This window comes from Fundulus heteroclitus, chromosome 17 (assembly GCF_011125445.2).
Source record: "Fundulus heteroclitus isolate FHET01 chromosome 17, MU-UCD_Fhet_4.1, whole genome shotgun sequence".
NCBI lineage: Eukaryota > Metazoa > Chordata > Actinopteri > Cyprinodontiformes > Fundulidae > Fundulus > Fundulus heteroclitus.
In genome coordinates, this window is record NC_046377.1 from 15,608,108 (window position 1) to 15,627,771 (window position 19,664).

General features: G+C 38.0%; 2 protein-coding genes across 3 annotated transcripts; one reads left to right on the plus strand and one right to left on the minus strand.

Moving 5' to 3' along the window:
* Window positions 1-4,077, plus strand: lepb (leptin b). The gene is made up of 3 exons (XM_012869759.3): window positions 1-2,676; window positions 2,882-3,037; window positions 3,167-4,077. The coding sequence occupies exons 2-3, from the start codon at window positions 2,882-2,884 to the stop codon at window positions 3,479-3,481; spliced, it is 471 nt and encodes a 156-aa protein (XP_012725213.1). The 5' UTR covers window positions 1-2,676; the 3' UTR covers window positions 3,482-4,077.
* Window positions 4,078-6,218: 2,141 nt separating this feature from the next.
* On the minus strand, window positions 6,219-13,482 carry LOC105931183. 2 transcript variants are annotated; one of them, XM_021320126.2, is made up of 3 exons: window positions 13,354-13,482; window positions 8,297-8,901; window positions 6,219-7,174 (listed from the first exon to the last, which is right to left on the minus strand). In XM_021320126.2, exons 1-3 carry the CDS (start codon window positions 13,389-13,391, stop codon window positions 6,828-6,830), a joined length of 990 nt encoding a protein of 329 aa, XP_021175801.2. In that variant the 5' UTR covers window positions 13,392-13,482; the 3' UTR covers window positions 6,219-6,827. The 2 variants fall into 2 exon arrangements, with proteins under 2 accessions (XP_021175801.2, XP_012725211.2); XM_012869757.3 differs by lacking the exon at window positions 13,354-13,482 and adding an exon at window positions 10,728-10,931.
* Between the last annotated feature and the right edge of the window lie 6,182 nt (window positions 13,483-19,664).

Below are 19,664 nucleotides of genomic sequence, written 5' to 3' on the forward strand. Positions count from 1 at the left end.
TATCTGGAGATGAAACCAAAAAAAATTAAAACTGTCAAGAATACGCAAGGGACTCAGATGGGTTTGTTTAGCAGAGGAGTATGTCATCTGGTAGAAGATTGATTTTGTGTCATCCGGCTCACTTTATAGTTTTTATCTCTGGATCCTGCATTAATATCTTGGCCAAAGGTTTAATAATGCGAAAAGTTCTGGAGACAGAGGACAATCCTGCCTGCTGGATCTGTTTCAAGATAAATCTGCAGGGATATGACCATTTGCTGTGATCATAGCTTTGGGTTTCTCATAAAGTATTCTAAGCCCCTTGATAAAATGACCACCAAATCCAAATTTGGACACGACTGAACAGATACGACCATTCCTGCAAATCCAAGTAATTGATGGTGTGCAAAGTAACAGCTATACTGGAGGTTGCTACATGAATTATATTAAATAACTTACTGAAGTTATTGGCTGAGGATCTCTTCCAAATAAAACCAGCCCAATCAGAATTCATTAATTTTGACAGTGACTCAATCTGTTCACCAAGGCTTTGGAGAACAATTTGTAATTGGTGCCCAAGAGCGAGATTGATCGGTAGGTAATAAGAGCATTTAGGGGATTTTTGTCTTTTTTAACAGATCACTTTACTTATAGCTCTTGAGAAAGACTTGAGGAGAATGCCAATCTTCTTTGACTGGAGTCTATCAGAACCCCAACATCTTGACCTGGTAATTTTTGTCTATTCAACCTCTCAAAAGCTCTACAGATCAATCAGATGGCAAGACATTCCTTGTCCATGGCTCATTTGAGGTAATCCCACAGATTTTTTTATTTTTTGTCAGACTAAATTCTGGTTTATGCTAAATTTGAAATGTATTTTTTAAATCTACCCTCAGGTTACATTACAATATAGAGTGCAGCAGTGATAAGGATGTGATTCGTCCCTCTAGAAAACAGAAAACACATCTCCCCTGCCCTGTAGTCCAGTGGCGGTGGGCTTTACTCCACTGGATGCGATGGTTTGTATTGGACTTGGTAATAAGGCTTGGATGCAGCTGCTCAACGACACAAACACATTATATGAAGCTCACCTTCCACTTGAGAAAATGTGAAGGTCACCTGAAGTTTGGAGATCTGTATCTACTGTCTACTGACTCATTATAAAGTTGCCGTTCTCTATTGCTAGACACACACCTAAAATCTTCTTACCCTGCTCTGTGATTGTTGATGCCCCACCACTTCATGGCCGAGTTCCTGCCATTTCTCATCACTTTCCCTTTGTTATAATAGCACCAAACAGTTGACAGTGGAACATTCAGTAACACGGAAATTTTATTGCAGGATTAACGCTATATTGTCCAAAATATTCACTTACCTGCCTCGACTCTCATATGAACTTCAGTGACATCCCATTCTGAACCTATAGTGGTCAGTATGACATTGGTCCTCCCTTTGCAGCTATAACAGCTAAAACTCTTCTGGGAAGGCTGTCTTCAAGGTTCTGGAGTGTTTCTGGGATTTTTTTTTACCATTCTTCCAGACACACATCTGTGAGGTCAGACACTGATGTTGGACGAGAAGGCCTGGCTCTCGGTCTCCACGCTAATTCATCCCAAATGTGTTCTATTAGGTTGAGATCAGGACTCTCTGCAGGCCATCAAGGTCATCCACACCAAACTGTCTCATCCATGATTTTATAGACATAACCTCTGGGTATGCGGAATCATACAAAGTGAATTCTACTGGAACTAAGGAGCCAAGCCCAGGTTTGAAAATCAACCCCATTCCCGAACCTTCCCTCCACCAAACATTACACTTGGCACAATACAGTCATAACTTCCTGGATCAGATCAGATTACCAGATGGAGCGTGATAGATTCTTGTGACTAATACGTTTGTGTAATGGTATGTTTTTATCCCGTGTACCCTTTTGGCACACCGCAGCTTGAGCTTAAATGAAATGAAAATAAGAAAATGTTAGGAAACACTGAATAAAAGAGCCAAAATTTACCTCTGATACATCAGCTTCCCTATAAAAAATGATTTATGTAAATCCAGGAACACTAGAAATGAAACAAAAAGGTGCTTTAGCAACAAATCATTTTAAGGGTGCTCACATTTATGCAACTGCACATGTTTTCCTTTGATTTTCAGTTGTACTGTAAAGGAACATAAAAAGGGTTTTGTGTTTTCAAATGTTTGTAAATATTTGGTTTCCCCAGTATGTCACAATAAAGTTGGAAAATCTGTTAGAGTGATTTATCACAGCCCAATTTTTTTTTACATCCCATTTGAACAGGCATTTAAACAAGGGGGTGTGCACTTTCACCTTATCTTTTTTCATTGTGCAGAGATAAGCAACTAATACATCATGTGACCATAACCCACCAGCACGTTTTCCAGTAAATTTCATTTTCATAAAAAAAACCAAATGACAAAAAGCACAGGATGTGAGTCAGAGGGACGATACCACGAAGAGTTGTCTACATTCATGGTTTCGAGCGTAAGATTTCCTGACTAACCTAGCAGGGTCAGACTCAGGTTTGAGCCAAAGGGAGGTAGGAGGGGTAAAGACCCAGGCAAGACCAGACAGGACTTGTGCTGGGAGCAGACTATTTAAATGAGATCTGTAACAAGGGATGAGCTATCTCTTTCATTCATTGTCTCTGGAGAAGAACCAGAAGTTGAAACACTAAGGTAAGGAATATGATTTTACCAAGGGTCCTGGTTTTATGAGGAAAAAAGTAATTTTCACCCTTCATTTGGCTTTTAAATGGCATCCAAAAATGTTGTCATTGAAAATCAGATGTTGAACTGTAATACATTACTTTGTGGGGGATTAATTAATTTATTGTGTGAAATGCATTTGCATGACTTTCTCCATTTCATTTTTTTTTTTTAGATGTGTATCCACCTAGCCCTTTTGTTCATTACTCTAATGGCAGCACCTGAGTGCACAAGTCTTCCAACAAAGAGCGACTCTATCAGAAATAACATACACAACATACTAAACATTGCTCGGATAACTCTAGTCCACATTCAGAAACTAAGGAATAAGGTATGCACATTGCCCGATGCACCAAATGCTTTAAATGGGGTTTGAACTAGATTATTTTACCCCATGAAAAGAGCAGCCAGAAGCATCCCAACTAACTCCTTCTCTTATTACTGTTCTCCTCTGCGGCAGGAGCCCCCACAGATCGAGGTCTCAACTCCGCCCATTGATGGACTGACTGGTATCAGCCTCTACCTTGAACATTTAGATCACGAGCTGCAGAGCCCGTTCACAGATCTACTGAGTCAGATTCAAGTTGACGTTTCCAGCCTGGACAGAAGAGTGCGCTCTCTCGCCTTAATGATGGACTGTCCCATCCAGGGGAAACCGAGTGTGGAGCCCAGGGAGACTTTGTTCCCCGACAGTCAGCACTACGTGACACTGGCAAAGGTGCAGCACTACCTGGAGAACCTTCCTACGAATAAGGACAAACTTGGAATCTGCTGACAAATGATCATGTTTTACAAAATGTTGCAATGGTGACAATGTCATCATGGCTGAGTGTCTTTGGAATTTACAGATTTTATATTTTTTTGTGAATGAGTTTTATTTACAAAGATGTTTGTTAACTATTGAATACTTAGGCCAAAGAGGACATTCAACAGTTGTTAAATCAAAGATTACACTAAGGGAGCGTTTGCTGCATAAAACACAAAATAGCTTTAATAAATATTTATTTTTCTTGCATGGATATATTTTGACTATACAGTTTGTTTTGTTTGCAGTTTTTTTACATAACATGTGAAGTAATGCCAAAAACTGTTGTAAGCAGGAGTGAAAAAAATGACAGTTTGTAGGGGCACTTCATTTAAAGAAAATTGTGCAACCAAGTTAATATATTATTCATTTGTATAGTGCTTTTAATTATTATTGTCATTATTTTTAAAGTGATTTCTGATTTATTTAATGAAATAAAAAAAGGAATTATACATTTTCCAGTGCCTTGAAAAAAGTAAGAACCTGACTATATTTGTCATATTTTCTCATTTTGTTACCACTTAAAAAATGTGTTTTGACCATTAACCAAAGTATTTTTAAATTGTCTTCAAGTTTTGTTTTTTACAAAAACGTTTCATGAGACTTTTGCAAGATTATTTTATTATGCAGGTGATTTTGCTACTTTACAGAGATTTCTGGTAAGTATCATAAACACCAAAAGTTGAATAAATAAACTGTGACTCATGAAACATTGGCAAGTGGAGATACATTATATTTGCCATGCGTCCCATGAATAACTCATGGGTACTGAGACACTTTGGCAACAACATTGATGTCATGTTAAAGTGCTAAACTTAACATTCTTGCAGACTGACACCATTTCAAAAGGAGGGAAACCTTGCTCTCTAAAATAAAACATCAAGACCAGACTTTCGGAATACTGTTTTTTGGACAGATGAAGTGAAAACTAAATTATATGGGCACTAGAACAGAGGACATGTTTGTCATAAACCAAATACAGCTTCCCAGGGAAAAAAAATCTCCTTTGAACTGTGATACATGGAACTGGGAGAGTCATGGTTTGAGAATGCTTTCCAGTAAAATGGAGTCCACACAGAATCGGTATGTGTCAGAAGGTTTTTGAGTAAAATGTAAGACAATCTGTAAAAAACTAAAAAATCATGTAGCGTTGAAACAGAACTGGACCTTGACCGAAAAACACCAAAAAAATCCACCAAGGACTGGCTGAATTATGGACACGTACAGTCCTGGGCCTAGTCAAAGCAGGGACCTTGAGCTCATTGAGATACCAGGAGGTGGCTAAAAAAGGGATGCACATGCAAATAACTCCTTTCAACTTCTCATAGCCAACAGTCATAGAGGGAAAAAGTTTCTTAAACTAACACTAGGGGTCAGGATGTCCCAACTTTTATAACAAGTATATTTTGTTGCTATATTTTTCTTAATGGGAAAAACATAGTTAATATTCATTGTTTAAATAAATTTCCATTTCTCGGAAAATGAAAAACATGATTAGACGTAGATATAAACAAAGGTTTCTTAATAAAGAGCCTAATTTATTCCCATGACTTTATCTCTGAAACTTTGAGCATTTAAAAGTTGTAAGGTGGCTTCTGGTGCAAAAAGTTTGATGTATTTTACACTGAAACAGTTTTGCATAAGATATTAGAAATAAAAATTAAAATAACTATGTAGTCTAGTAGGTCACTGGCATCACTCACACTTACAGCACACCCAATACCTGATCCTAAAGCTGACTTGTGGTTTGATGTCCAGCAGAGGTAATTGTAGCCTCTGGCTTGTTCTCTAAAACTGACCTTTAATTATTAATGTAATTCAGAAACATCAGACAGTCATGATCCTTTCCTTTGTACAGGAAAGTTGGCAGTTTTCACTTTATAGTTGGACAACAGGTACAGACAGGGGCGGTTCTAGACCAAATTTACCAGGGGGGCCAAGGTGGGGCCAGTGTTTTTTCACAGGGGCACAGAACAAAAAAATTAAAAACAATAAAATGGCAATATTTAACTGTGTAATAATATTAAGTGAGCCACTTGTGGCTCTGGAACTGCAGGTTTCAGACCCCTGATCTAGCAGTTGAAAACTTTGCCCCCTGCTCAATACGGCTAAAGCTAAACGTGAAACATCTTAAGTTTTAAATTCTTTTTAGAGTAAAGCTGTATAGGTAAAAAATAATATTGGTCAAAGTGACCAATCAGTTATGGTTTCTTTGCCATTGCAAATAATTATGAGAAGTTTATTTAGCATCATGCTTTTAGTACAGGGGCCACAACAGGGGCCAAGGCCATTTCTACAGGGGCATGGGCTCCTGTTGGCCCCTGTCTAGAACCGCCCCTGGGTACAGATAAATAAGATCTTCCTGAGAGCCAGTTAAATCATCAAGTAGCTCTAAGCCATCCTCAGAGATGGGGCTAGTATGTTTCCTATGAGAGCATAAATATATTTTTAATGATTTCAACTTTTTGAAAACATTTACTAATGTAACTGCAACAACTGCAATGCACAAACTAGCAAGAAGCACAACCTATTGGTGCGTGCCAAGGAAAATGGACCAAGATCTTAATTTGAGGGTCTTAGAAACATGCAAACGATGATTAAACCCTTCAAAATGATTCTGAAGAAAACCAAAGCAACTGTAGTAAGATACATTTTAAACAGACACAATTATTTCCGACAAAAGCCTTTAAGTTTGTAGATGCTTGGTGCGTCTTCGTTCTCATTCAAAATCAGGGATGCATTTTATGGGTCTCCGCTCAACGAAGTGTTTTCCATCAGACAAAAGACCATAAGCTCTACGTTCATCCTGATATTCTCTACATCTGGTCACTGCATCCCTGACCTATTTTATGAGTGGCTAGGATAAGCCCCGCCCCCAAATCCTCACTTCAGTAAACTGGAACAAAAACCCCTCAGTATCCTTTCACTGGCTGCACCACTGGCCTCCAGCCAACGCCTCTCTACCTTTTCTGCTAACTCAGACCATCCACTGATGATACTGTCAGGTTTAAAGCTGTGAAATATATGTTGTCCAAAATATCCTATATGATCAGAACAACAAACTAAATTAATACACTTGACAAATTTGAAATAATCTGAAATAAATAAAAATGTTATTTGCAAACCTCAATTACAATGAGACATAAAAATAAAGGTGGTTTAAAGGTGAGGAAACTATTTAAAAGTTGAAGTTTTTCAATAAAATCAGAGCTACAAGATAATATAGAGTTCATTCTGCTAGAAATAGTAGTTCATGTTGTGCAAGTGTAATGAACATTTTTAAAACTTAAATGTTGCCAAAGCTGAAATTTTAGATTTATTGGGAGGAACAGACGGAGTTTAGGAAGTGCTGCAATGTGAAAACATACTCTTCTGGGTGGCATCGCAGGTGGGCGGCGTGCGTGGACTCCTTCCACTTCCTGCTGTCCACAGACACTCCCCTTCGCCTCCAGAAGTCCATCAGCTTTTCCAGGACAGCAGGGCAGCACATTGCATCATTTTCGCTGTAGAAGAAGAGGGCCGGAGAAGTAACCGGGCTGTTGTGGAAAACCTTGACGCCGCTCTCGTATATATCTGCAGTTTGGGACTTGAAGAGCCTGAAGTAGAACATGGCAGTAGTTTTGATGAAGCCCTCTAGACGTGGCATCAAAGTCTTGCCAAGCCCTGAAAAATAATTAAATGTATATTGTAGCATTATTGATGCAAATAACTAATTGGTGCAGTTTAAAGCCCGAATTTCTGTTATCTGATTACCATAAAAACTGTTTATACATTGAAACAATAATTATCTTTGCTCCTTAAATATTATAAAAACAGCACAGAATAGAAGCAATAACATGTGCCTTGCAAAAGTACCCCTTAAACTTCTTTTAGACTTGTCAGGTTATAATGATAAACTTATATGCATTTTATTAGGATTGTATATATGGTCAACAAAAAGTAGTGCATGGCAGGGAACATCCCCACTGTAAAACTCGGTGATGGCGGCAGCATGATGCGGGAATGCTTTACTTCTGCAGACACGGAAAACCTGTTCAGTTGATGCAGAACTCAATGCAGCCCATGACTCTAAACATAGAGCCAGAGCTACTGTAAAATGGTATAGGTCACAAAGCATGTTCATCTGTTAGAATGGCCTAGTCAAAGTCCAAATATAAACATACATCTGGGGGGAAGTTTTTGTTTTCTATGTAATTGCAGCAAAAACTGGTTCAGCAATTGAAATTTGTATTTGTAATTGAAAAGCAACATGTTTTAACACTTCTCAATTATAGACAACTTTGTTAGTCTATCACTTACAATTTGAATAAATTACTTCAAGGTTTGTGGTGTTCTGTGGTGAACAAAATGTTAAAAAGAAATATGAATACTTTTGCATGGCACTGTATATGTTTGTATACAGAGTAACAGAGTACATCAATTACAGAGTGGCAACAAAACTTTAAATAATTGGGAGAATTTGCCTTTATTATTGGCCTTAAAAGACAATGTCACAATTAATATTCTATTATTTGTTTTTTTTTTATTTGACTTGGCTAAACTTGTGATAAGAGGTGTGTGTTTACTTATTGGGGTGTTTCTTAATAAGTTGGAATTCAAAAAATAAACAATGACTAGTTTGCAAGACCTAACTAATGTCCTAAACAGAAAAAGACTGGAAAATCCTATACTTATCACAAACTGGAGCAGTAGGTCAGCAGTAAATTAATTATAGAAAGTTCTGACGCACAAAACACAAAAGTAACCTGAGCTCCTGTACAATCGGGGGGCATCAGTCTCACTCACCAGTCGCCATGTGATCCAGAGAGCCAACCACTAGACTGTCATAAATGTGCCCTATCACCCTGTGCGCCAGGTCAGCGTGCTGTTTTGGTTGCTGAGTAATGTGGGTGAGTAGCTGGGTGAAAGTGAATCCACCAATGGAAGAAGCGTGTACAAGTACGAGCCTCCCGGTGAAAGGAGGCTCCTCTAAAATATTTAAAATGTCCAACCCGTAGTTGAGCCCCCATCGAGGCCAGAGAAAGTGCATTACGCTGCTCTGGACGAGGAGGAAATCCATACCACGGTCAAGATAAAGGTCTCTGTACTTGGCCACGGCCCCAGGTTGGGCTCCGAGCCAGGAGAAGAAGAGGAGAAGAGGGCGAGAACTGGACGCAGCATCTGACTTCGTTTGGGAGGAAATAGCTGTGTGGGAAAGTGTTTCTGAGGACACTGAAGATGAGACGGAGCCCGGAGAAGCTGTGGTCTGAGAGTCTCTGGCGAGGCATACTGTCTGCTGCTCTGCCGCTGTCACTGGAGTGTAGTAATAAATTATACCGTTGCAGATTCTCCTGGCTACAAACCTCCCTGACGGGACTGGTTCAGATGTGGTTGCATCAGTCCTGAAAAAACTAGAAAAAAAAAAGATCATATTTAATAATAAATCATTCTTGTAATCTAGGAGGAGAGAATAAAATTGCAACATTCCGAAAATATTTGAGTTTTTTTAATGAGCTAAACATGTCCAAGATAACTAGAAACTGGAAATGGCAGTGAGTTATGAATTTATACAATGCTGAATAAACATTTTAATAAAACAAGTATGAGATAAAAACTACGATTCTTTTCGTCACCAATTTGTACAGCTTTGGTTCCACATGCTGTTATATTTCATCTCTTTGATTTGAATTAAAAGCAATTCAAATTGACACTGAAACTTTTCTTTTAAAAAAAGGATGCTAAAAAAACAAAATTTTGGAACATCTTTTTACTATTTAGGCTGTATTACTAACAGGTTAATAAAATGAGCATGAAAAGAATAGCCCAGGGGATGTTTTACAATTAAAGATGTGGAAGATTTATACAAGAGTGTGGATGCAAAATAACTATTAATATGATCTTACTATTACTAGTCTTTATGTCTTGCTATTACTATTACAACTGTTATTGTCGTACTACTACTACTACTAATACTACTACTACTACTACTACTACTAATAATAATAATAATCATCATCATCATAATCCAACACTGGGGAAGCCCAAACAATGACAAGTATTCCTTCATACTGGTGGGAGGAAGGATTCTATTTAAGCAAGGCAATGTGAACAGCAGCACAGTAAGCTCTGATTGCCTAAAGCGTAATTAGTTATTGAGCAAGAGTTGTTATGAAAGAAAACAGACTGTTGTTAAAAGATAAAATGGTGCAACAGAAGGCTCTTTGTCCAAATGGTGTTGAAACTGGCTGACCCTCAAACTGTAAATCAGCAGATTTTTTCAGCTAAGTTCAACCTTTTGTCTTTTTACACCGACACCGTTTAAAAATGTTTGCAGTTTCTTCTCATTCAAGTTTCATTAAAAAACACATGTAGATTAATTGCTAGATTCAAACTTAATTCCTGATTTCTTTGCAAACTACCTAAACATTTTAGCATTCAAAACCACTGGACTTGTTAAATTCACTGCAATGTGGACCTATACATCTTTAACAAGAGTACCAACGTGGTATAGAATAGAGTAGGGTGCTGGAGTCTGGTCATTGTTTGGGCTATGATTTAAAGATTCAAAGTTCTTTATTGTGACCGCGTGTTACCCTGGTGAAATTTCTTTTTGGCCATTCCAGCTAAAGAGAACATATAAGAAAGAAAAACAAACAAACAGGCAATGAACAACGATTACAGTGTTTTTTCCCCCCATTATAGCGTTCAAGAGAGATTAAAAAATAAAAAGATGAAGATTCAAAAGTTTGTGTGAACTAGTTGTCCTTCATGAGTCACAGATAACAGATAAAGGGGTAATAAGATGACGCATGCATTCACACACATACATGATACACACATACATACATATTTTATATATATATATATATACATACATATTTTATATATATATATATATATATATATATATATATATATATATATATATATATATATACACACACACACACACACACATTATATACACATATATATATATACATACATACATATACATACATACATATATTTATATGTATATATGTTCAGAGATAACCAAACGTCAACAATAGCGAGGCACAGATTCCGGAAGCTCCTGTTTCCTTTATAATAATAATAATAGAAGCTAAATGTAAGGCTGGAGGCGGTACACTTGATGTCATTTTAATACACACCCACCGGTTGTTAGGAGGATATCGGCAGCCTGTCCTCATTTTTCCTGAATTATGTCAAAGCAACGTTTCATTTTATGTTTTACCTGGTGGGGAGCGCCAGGTTTCCCATGACGAGAGACTGGAAACGCGTCCTTGTCCGCTTAGTGGTCTGGAAAATTACTTTTGCATGCCTCGCTCAGGATCGCCAAGGAGCCAGCTCGCCGTGGCAACGAATAGCCGTGGATTTAGATGACAACCGCGCGCCCGTGCCAGGTTCACGCGCTCCACACGCCCCCAACTAAAAACCCGCAATATCCCGTGCACGCGCTCTCCTCATGCGCTGCTCGCTCCCGTAACCAGAATTTAACCAGATGAGTTTATTAACCTATTTCGGATTGTTTGGTGGCCACAACGCAAAAGAAAGAAGCGAAACGATACAGATATTAAAAACATTAAACGTTCTTGAAATGTTTATCTTTCAACAGAGAAAATTCCAGGCTTTACAACCGATAGTTCAAGGCCACAGTGTGATTCAAGGCCACAGTGTGAATGCAACAAAGTCACACGGACCACCTCTGTGGGCTAAATCAGGAAACATTAGAAGGTCATATTATGATGGTTTATCCTGACCTACTAAACATGTACCTGCAATACCTCTCAGCGCCACAAGATGGAGCCATGTTACCTTGTTTTTCTTTACAAACCACTACAGGACGGTAGGCAAGCTATGATAAGCAGATACTGTATGTAATTTATATATTTTAGAAGATCAAATGTTGCTGATGTAAAAAAAAAAAAAAAAAAAAAAAATTCAAAGCTGAAAAGTACCGGGGTACTTTACTTTAAAAAGCATATGCAATGAGAAAAATATTCATATTTTCCACACCATATGTCAATGGCTATGCTGAATCTTGTTTTCTCCGAACCTAGAAACTATTTTCAAATTGTGACTTAAGCCTATTCATTTGTACAGCAGTCAGACATGATCAAATATCCATCCAACTTAAGGCTTACTGGTCCCCTGTAAGATGCCAAAACATATCCTACCCATTGAGGGGGTGACCCCACTCGGCTGTGGTATCAGATAGTAGCAACACATTCTTTAAGACCTGTAAATTTTGAGGTGGGGCCTCCATGGATCAGATTTGCTCTTCCCATCCCAAAGATGCTTGGTTGGAACTAGATCTTGTGAGTTGTACTCTTTAAAGCATTTCTGAATGCTTTATTGCTTTGTGGCAACTCAAATTGTCCTGCCAAAAGAGGTCACAGCCTTCAGGTATGGTGTAGCTATCCAGACTGCTCGGCAGACTTGGCCTCAAAGACAACAAATCTTGAATTACTGAATTAATTTTAGCTATTTCAGCTGCACTTCGTCATCTGTTGAATCTACTTACTACTTACTAATCAACTTAGCAACTTACCCCTCTTCTGTGCTTTGTTTCTAGCAGATCGCTTCTCCTTTGTTATATTTACAAAATATGCCACAGATAATATTTTGATGCGTACTGAATAAGGATGTATTCATGAAATATGTGTGGACTAACAAAAATATTTAAAGTAATATTGAACAAGCACAGAGGAACTACAGGAGGAAAAAGATTTTGATTTGACCTTGCTTTTTACCTTGTTTGAACGTTGATAAAGGATGAAAGCACGCATGCACTATGTGGACTGTAGTCTGCTTAGAAAGTCAACAAACTTTAATATCAGACATAGATAACCTGAGTAAACACAAAAAGCAATTTTCAATTATGATTTTATTTATTAAGGGGGGCAGGGGTTTCTGTGAAAATATGTTTGCTGCCCTTGTTTAATCATACATTAAACACCATAAACCACATATTTTGAAAGTTGAGTTTAATTTCACAGACCGCAGCCAAGCGTGACTTGCAGAATCCAACTTTACTCTAAGTAGAACCTCTCCAACATTTTAAGAAGTTCAACAACAGATGGGGAAACAAAGTCATTGACATTGATCAGTCTACAGAGTATTAGAAAGCCGTTTTTAAGCTTTTGCAGCTATAGTGAACTACAGTGAGAGACATTATCCACAGCGGGGAACCTTCCCAGGAATGGTTGGCCGACCAGAATTACTCCAAAAGTGTACCACTGATTTAGAAGAGTTCCCAAAAAAAAACAAGAAAACATCTAAAATACTGTAGGTTTTGCTTGCCACAGTTAAGTGGCAATGTGTAAACACTAAGGAGACAAAAACGTGGGCTAAACTTTATTCACAGTGACTCATTGCCAGTGATCGCTAAAACTTGATGGAGGTTGTTGTCATCAAGAATGGCTCAACTAGTTATTAGGTTTAAGTAGGAATTATTTTTCCTCATATAATCTTCACTTGAAAGCTGCATTTTGTGTTTCTGGTAGTCCACGTTAGACTTTTGAATCTATTTGATCATTTGAAATGTGAACAATAAAAGGCTATGGCAAATTAAAGACTTTTTCAGTGAACTGTATTCATTTGGGAAACAGAAAAACATGTTTTCCATGGCTCAGCTTGAACATATCTGGGCTCAGCCAGCAAGGAAAATGTTTAAGTTCCATAAAAAACATCAGTCTTGCCCTTCCCAGGCCATGTTTCTGAAGTAGGTTTTACACCAGCAGCCCCTCCCTCCACTTTACGCCTCTTATTCCCATCTTACATCATCCTTTTAAATAGCCCTCCGCCTTCATCGCTGCCAGTTTTCTATACATACCCCCCAAATCCCCCTCAAAACTCACCCTCTAAGGAAAAAAAGCTGTGAGGGCCACCTCTCCATTTGCTGCCACAGCACCCCATGGCCTTTCCTTTTTGTATTGTTTCAACGTGGCCTCTATTATCCAAGCAAAGCGAAAGTTGGGAGGGAGGTGAATGCATAGAAGAAAAAGAGGGACCAGAGGGGGAAATCTGCCCTCTCCGTTCTATAATGCAGACGGGGTCCACCCACATCAGGGTGTGGAAATTCCACTGCAGCTTCCTGCTTTTTCTCTCTGTCTTTTCCTTTTTCCCCTTCGCCCAGCATCACGTGCCCTGCAGGCGTTTCACGTGCACAATGAAATCATCACAACAAACTGCATGTGAGGTGTCAAAGCACCGCATCCTTTAAATAACTTTTTCTCTTTGGCAAGTATGTTATTTTTTTTGGGGGTGGGGGGGGGGGGGGGGTTACAGTAAGGAAATGGAAACTGCAGAGTTAGTAGGGAAAATGTAATTAGATCAGACTATAATACTCGGAGAAATTAACATTCTTTATGGTGATTTGTGCTTGAAGGTTTTTACAAAATATAATATATAAGGAAAAAATGGCTTGGGGCCCAACCATATATTCTTCTCCGGGCATCTTCTCAAAGTTCTTTAGTTGCAATGATACTCCAGCAGGTTCTTGTCCTGTTATTTGGCCAGAACCTGAAGCATAAATCTTTAAGACAGCAACCTATAAAGTTTTCAGTAGCAGTAAATCATATTTTCTCTGTCATAAAATTAGGGTTTGGGTGATTAAAAAATTGGAATAGAAAATACAGACAAATAAAATTGTGATCTTTAACCTTGAAGAGTTGACTTGCTTCCTGCTGTCAAATGTTGGAAAAGTGTTGCTCCAACTTAAAAATAAAAAGTTTGGTGAATGAAAAAAATGAAAATAAAGTGCTTTGCATCGTTACAACAGAAGCTTGTGTTCCTGCCAACTGTCTGTTGAAGGCTGTATTAATTCTGTTTAGGGGTTTCACAGAATAATTAATTATAAACATTAAGAATGCTTAAGGGGACTTATTTTACATTCATGAGAGAAAGAGCAAAGTGATGTAAAGTAAAGCTATTCATCTGAAAAAACAAAGCAAAAGTGAGCAGACTGCCAGTGAAGACTGTCCAACATTCTTTAAGCAGGTTTTGATTTAAAACCTGTCTTGGGAAATATGACCCCTTATTTTTGAGGAATGCTTATTTTTCCATTCTTTGTGTGATTTTTCTATTTGCTTGTACAAAGACAACCCTAAGCAGAGTGAAAACAAAGAAGTTTGATGGTAACACTGCATTTTTACAAATGACAATGCTGATCGATGGTATTCAGCCTCTTGGAGGCTCTCCTCTGTAAAATAGTTCAAGCTCAGTCAAACTGAATGGAGACTGTCTGCAAATATCAATTACCACAGATTCTCAGTTAGTTTTGTCCCTGCCTTTATGCTAGTTTTCCACCAAACAACGCATTTTACATGAAGGTAAGTGACTTTCAAGTTCTGTCCAGAGCAGCTCCTAACACATTTTCTGTATCTCCTACATCACTTGTGGCAACTTGTAAACAGGACTTCTCATGGCTTTCATACAACAATGGCATTTTTTTTGTTGTCACTCTAGTGCACGATTGATGCAGTAGCTATCGTGCCAATGGAGTCTTCCCTCTGAGCTACAGTCTCTTTAACTCCTCCAGAGTGACCATGGGTCTTTTGGCTGGTACACTGATTGATGCTTTCCTTGACTCAGCTGTCATTTTAGTTGAACAGACATGATTCAATAGGCATACTGCTTTGTTATGTTGGATTAAACCAGTGGTTCCCAAATGTTTTTTGTTGCCCCCTCCCCTCTTTAAAGAAGGAACAATTTTCCATAACAAATATAACATAACTATGGTTTCTAACAACCTGAAAGTTTCAACTGTGACACACTTTTTTAACAATATAATATTAACAATATAGATGGCTTTCAGCCCGACTTGTACCTGCAGTACACTTTTAACTAGCTATGGACCTCATATGGAAAAAATAATGTCAAGCCATTAATATTAAAGACACAGATCAATTTCCTTCCACATATTAATTATGCACTATGTTTAGGTCTAACACATAAACACAATAAAATTATTTGAAAAATACATATTAAAGTGCGCACACTTCTGTCAGACAAATTTAATGTCTCTGTATCTTCTAAGACACTCCTCTATTTAGATATCTAATCATATCTTAACTGCTTTTGTCTGTCAAGACTGTTCAAGACATTACAACCATACGTATCATCTTTGTTAGCAGATAATATTGTACAAATGTCAGCATGTAGAACATAGCGTTTGTAAATAAAAATTATCATGCCACACCATGATGTAATGTGACCCAGAAAGAACTAAAAAAAAATGTTCGACAGCCCCATCACAGTTATTCATTAATTCACTCATGCATTGGAGATTGCTGTTATTAAACCTCTGTTTTAAATAATTTCGTATTTGTACACTGTGTAAAGGTTTAGCCGTTTTGGGGAAACGGATATTGATATTTCTGTTATGGTGGCAGAAGTACTCTGTAGCAAGATAAGGATACACAAAAATATGCTTTCAGTAAAATAAGCACAAACTGATAAAAGGACAATTATTTTAGGCGGGTGTAAAATCTATTTAAATAATCTTAAATATAAAATAACAAAACAGAATGTACTCAAGACAGGGCCTGAATACATGGGAGAGCCCATAAGCTCCCATTGTTGTCTCCAGTTTTTTTTTTTTTTTTTTGAGGAACTCTCTTTGACCCTCACAATCACCCATTGTCCTGGACTTTCTGTCAACTGAAGCCAGCAGCCTGTTGAAGGAGAGATGACAGTCACACAAATGCAACACTGAATTCTTGCTGTCCCAAAGACGCCACCAAGGCTCGAGAAGGCACGAAACACACAGTGTCTCATGTACAAGAACAGAGCCATTTGTGACAGTAATAAGGCAAGGTAAGTTTATTTGTATGACACATTTCAGTAACAGGACAATTCAAAGTGTTGTACATGAACAGAACATAAGAAACATTACAGAGGAAAGCACATTGCAGTGGAATAGTAACAGAAGGTCAAAGCTATAGTTGGTAATCCTGTTCAGAAACACTTTTTATTATACTGGGTAAAATCGTCCTTCCATCCTGAAAGTAGTCAGTACATTATGTATTCAAAAAAAGGAGGTTAAAAAAGTTTATCTGTGGCCGCTGCAGGCCAGTAAAACCCTAACCAATCACTGCTCTTCCCACCGAGGAGCAAAGATTTGTTCCTGCTTCTTCTCTTCTCTGTCCCTTAGGTTATTTATTGGTTGTCCCACATGCCAATCATTCTGAAGAGCTCACCTAACCCCAGTGTGCATGCACGTTCCTTGTTAGTTTCTGTTTACTGGCTGTGCATGCACACTTCTAGTGTTTATGTATCCGGTTAGCTTAGCGGCTAGGTTAGCAGTTAGCTTCGGTGTTAGCCGTTCATTGTAGCTCCGCTGCTCTCACCGTATACTTTGAATGTGCCTGGCAGTCACAACAAAAGAAAACATGTTCATCAGTGGCGGCTGGCCCATAGGGGGCGCTCGGGCGCTGCCCTCCCTAGATGTGGAGGGGAGAAGTCAAAATATATAGAGATTTTAAAAGTATTATTAATGTCAGTTTTTACTTAATAGTACGTGGCTACATGTAATAAGAATTATTAAAACACTTCTACTGATTTACTCTATCATTTAACAGTGCATTTCCACCAACAGAACGTATCATTTCTCTTCTTCTACACTTTTGGGGCTGTGACTGAAGTAGCCCTACAAGTGTAGCGAAATAACCAATCGTATACTGTTGCTAGGGAAGATTTATAAATATTTGGCCAATCAGCATCGCCAAAATGAATGGCTTTGGGGCTCCTGGAGTAGTAGCCCTAGCTGCACAGTGATAGGTGCACTTCACGCGTGACGTCACGAGCTACATCCGCGCTACATCCGGGTAACGTTGGACGGCAAACACAGCACTGTTTTCGCTTACCAGCGTGACAAAACGGGTGAATTAGAGCGTACTTTTAGTTTATTTTTGGAATCTAAACAATGCCTACGACTTGTTGTGCTCCGGGTTGCACACAGAGGCATTCCAAATCGTCGGATGTACGTTTGTTTCGTTTACCGAAGGACAAAGAAATAAGAAAGAAATGGATCATTTCAATGAAAAGGATGCAGGATGCCAATGGACTGGGGGAGCCATCATACTAAGATAGAATTTGCAGTCTACACTTCATCTCCGGTAAATACAACTTAATTTTGCACTAGTCATTGTTCTACTACTTAAATCATTATATAATTAAAAAATTAGGATGCATATATTATAGTCAAGACGTAAACGTTTGTTTTGTAATAATATACGTACATGTACAATGTATGCAAACCCTCTGGCATGAGTCTGTGAAAAGGATTAATAAGACAAAAACACCAAAATAATCCTTTGTGAACGATGTTTTTTTTTTATTAATTAAATGCTTATTGTGGAATCGTAGTAATTTTCCGACTTTTAATTTAAATGCATGTACTGGGTTAGGCAGGGAAATCTATTGGCCAGCCCCACCAAGATTTTTTTTCACCAGCCGCCACTGATGTTCATGTTTATGAAAAGAAGAGGAAGGCCTCAGTAGAAAGAAATAAGACCAGAGTGGATTTGGGAGATTTTTTCAGGCAATCCCCCTGAAGGGCAGAAGAGCAAGGAAAGAGGGTTTTGCACATGCGCAGTTTTCAAAAAGAGACTTGGGGAGACATCCGGAAAAAAATTTGGCGACCCTAGCTTTAAGCTATGAGACAAGTTGGACTATAAACATCAACATTACATTCAAAGGCAACTCTACAGAAATATATTTTTAACCTTGATTTAAAGGAACTCAGGATTTTACATTCTTCTGAGAGTTTGTTACAGATAAGTGGAGCATAAAAAATAAATGCTGCTTCTCCATGTTTGGTTCTGAGTATGCGGAGTAGATTTGAGCCAGAAGAACAGAGTGGCCAGGAGAGTTGGTACACTGATAAGTCTGTGATGTATTTTGGTGCCAAGCCATTCAGTGATTTATAGACTAACAGAAGCATTTTAAAGTCTCTTCTCTGAGATACAGGGCTTAAAAAGTCTGATTGATTTAGGCATACCTGTGAAAACACTGTTGCAGTAATCGATTTCACTAAAGATAAATGCATGGATTCGTTTTTCGAGATTCTGCAAAGACATTAGTCCTTTAATCCTGGAAATGTTCTTTAGGTGATAGAAGGTCGACTTTGTAATTTTGTTTATGCTGCTGAAGGTTCAAGTCACCCAGGATAAACAAACATGTAGACACACACACACCATTTGGGACCAAGTTATTACTTCCCAAGTCACAGGTAAGTATCAAGTCGTTATAATCAAGTAGGCTACTAAGTCAAGTTCAAGTCCTGGGTTTCAATTAAAGAGTTATAATGAGCTATCCGTGAAACACTATACACACATAATTGTTTGTTTAAAATGTCACAAAGCATCTAAAAATGCTTTCTGTAAATGTTTAATATAACCCTTTTCCATTGCAGGCACCTTAAGCCATTGTCTGGGATTTGGATAGCCCTCTGCATGTTTCAACACAATTTTCCCCCAGTAATTTCAATCAACCGGGTTCACACTTTTTCGGCTAAAAGGTCCTGGTGTGGGAGTAGGACTTTAAAATTTTAAAGTCCTACTCCCAAGTCACCAAGTCATCAAGTCAAAGTCAACACCTCTGACACACACCTGCTTGTATCTAAAAGCAATTTGGAGAAACCACGATTCAGTATCCCGAGAAAACCCACAAATGCAAGGTGAAAACATACAAAACTCCCTGCAGAAAGACCCCAGGTCAGAATTCTTTTTTTTTTTTCCTAGGTCAGGATTCTAACCCAGAACAGTGCTAATAATCATATTCATTTTGAAAGAGTTGTCAAAAAAATAACAGTCCAATTGCTAGAAACATAAGTACAAGTTTTTTATTTCCTTAACTGTTGTGCATCTATATTTGTATTTAACAAATTTTTAAATAAATGAATACAAACAAAGAAAAATAGCATGTTGTACAATTGAAATATGAACTATAATTTAAATCATTAGCCATTTTATTAGAGTTTTGTCAAAATGTCAACATCTTAAAAAAGCTACACTCATTTGCTTTTTTGTTAGGCAATATGAGCAAATGTGTAAATCCAGAATCAAAATCATGTACCATTGTTGTTATAGTAAAGCGTTCCCCAGGCATAGTTCATAGCTTAAATATCTATCTGTCCTAAACTTAGCTTCACCACTGACATCACTCT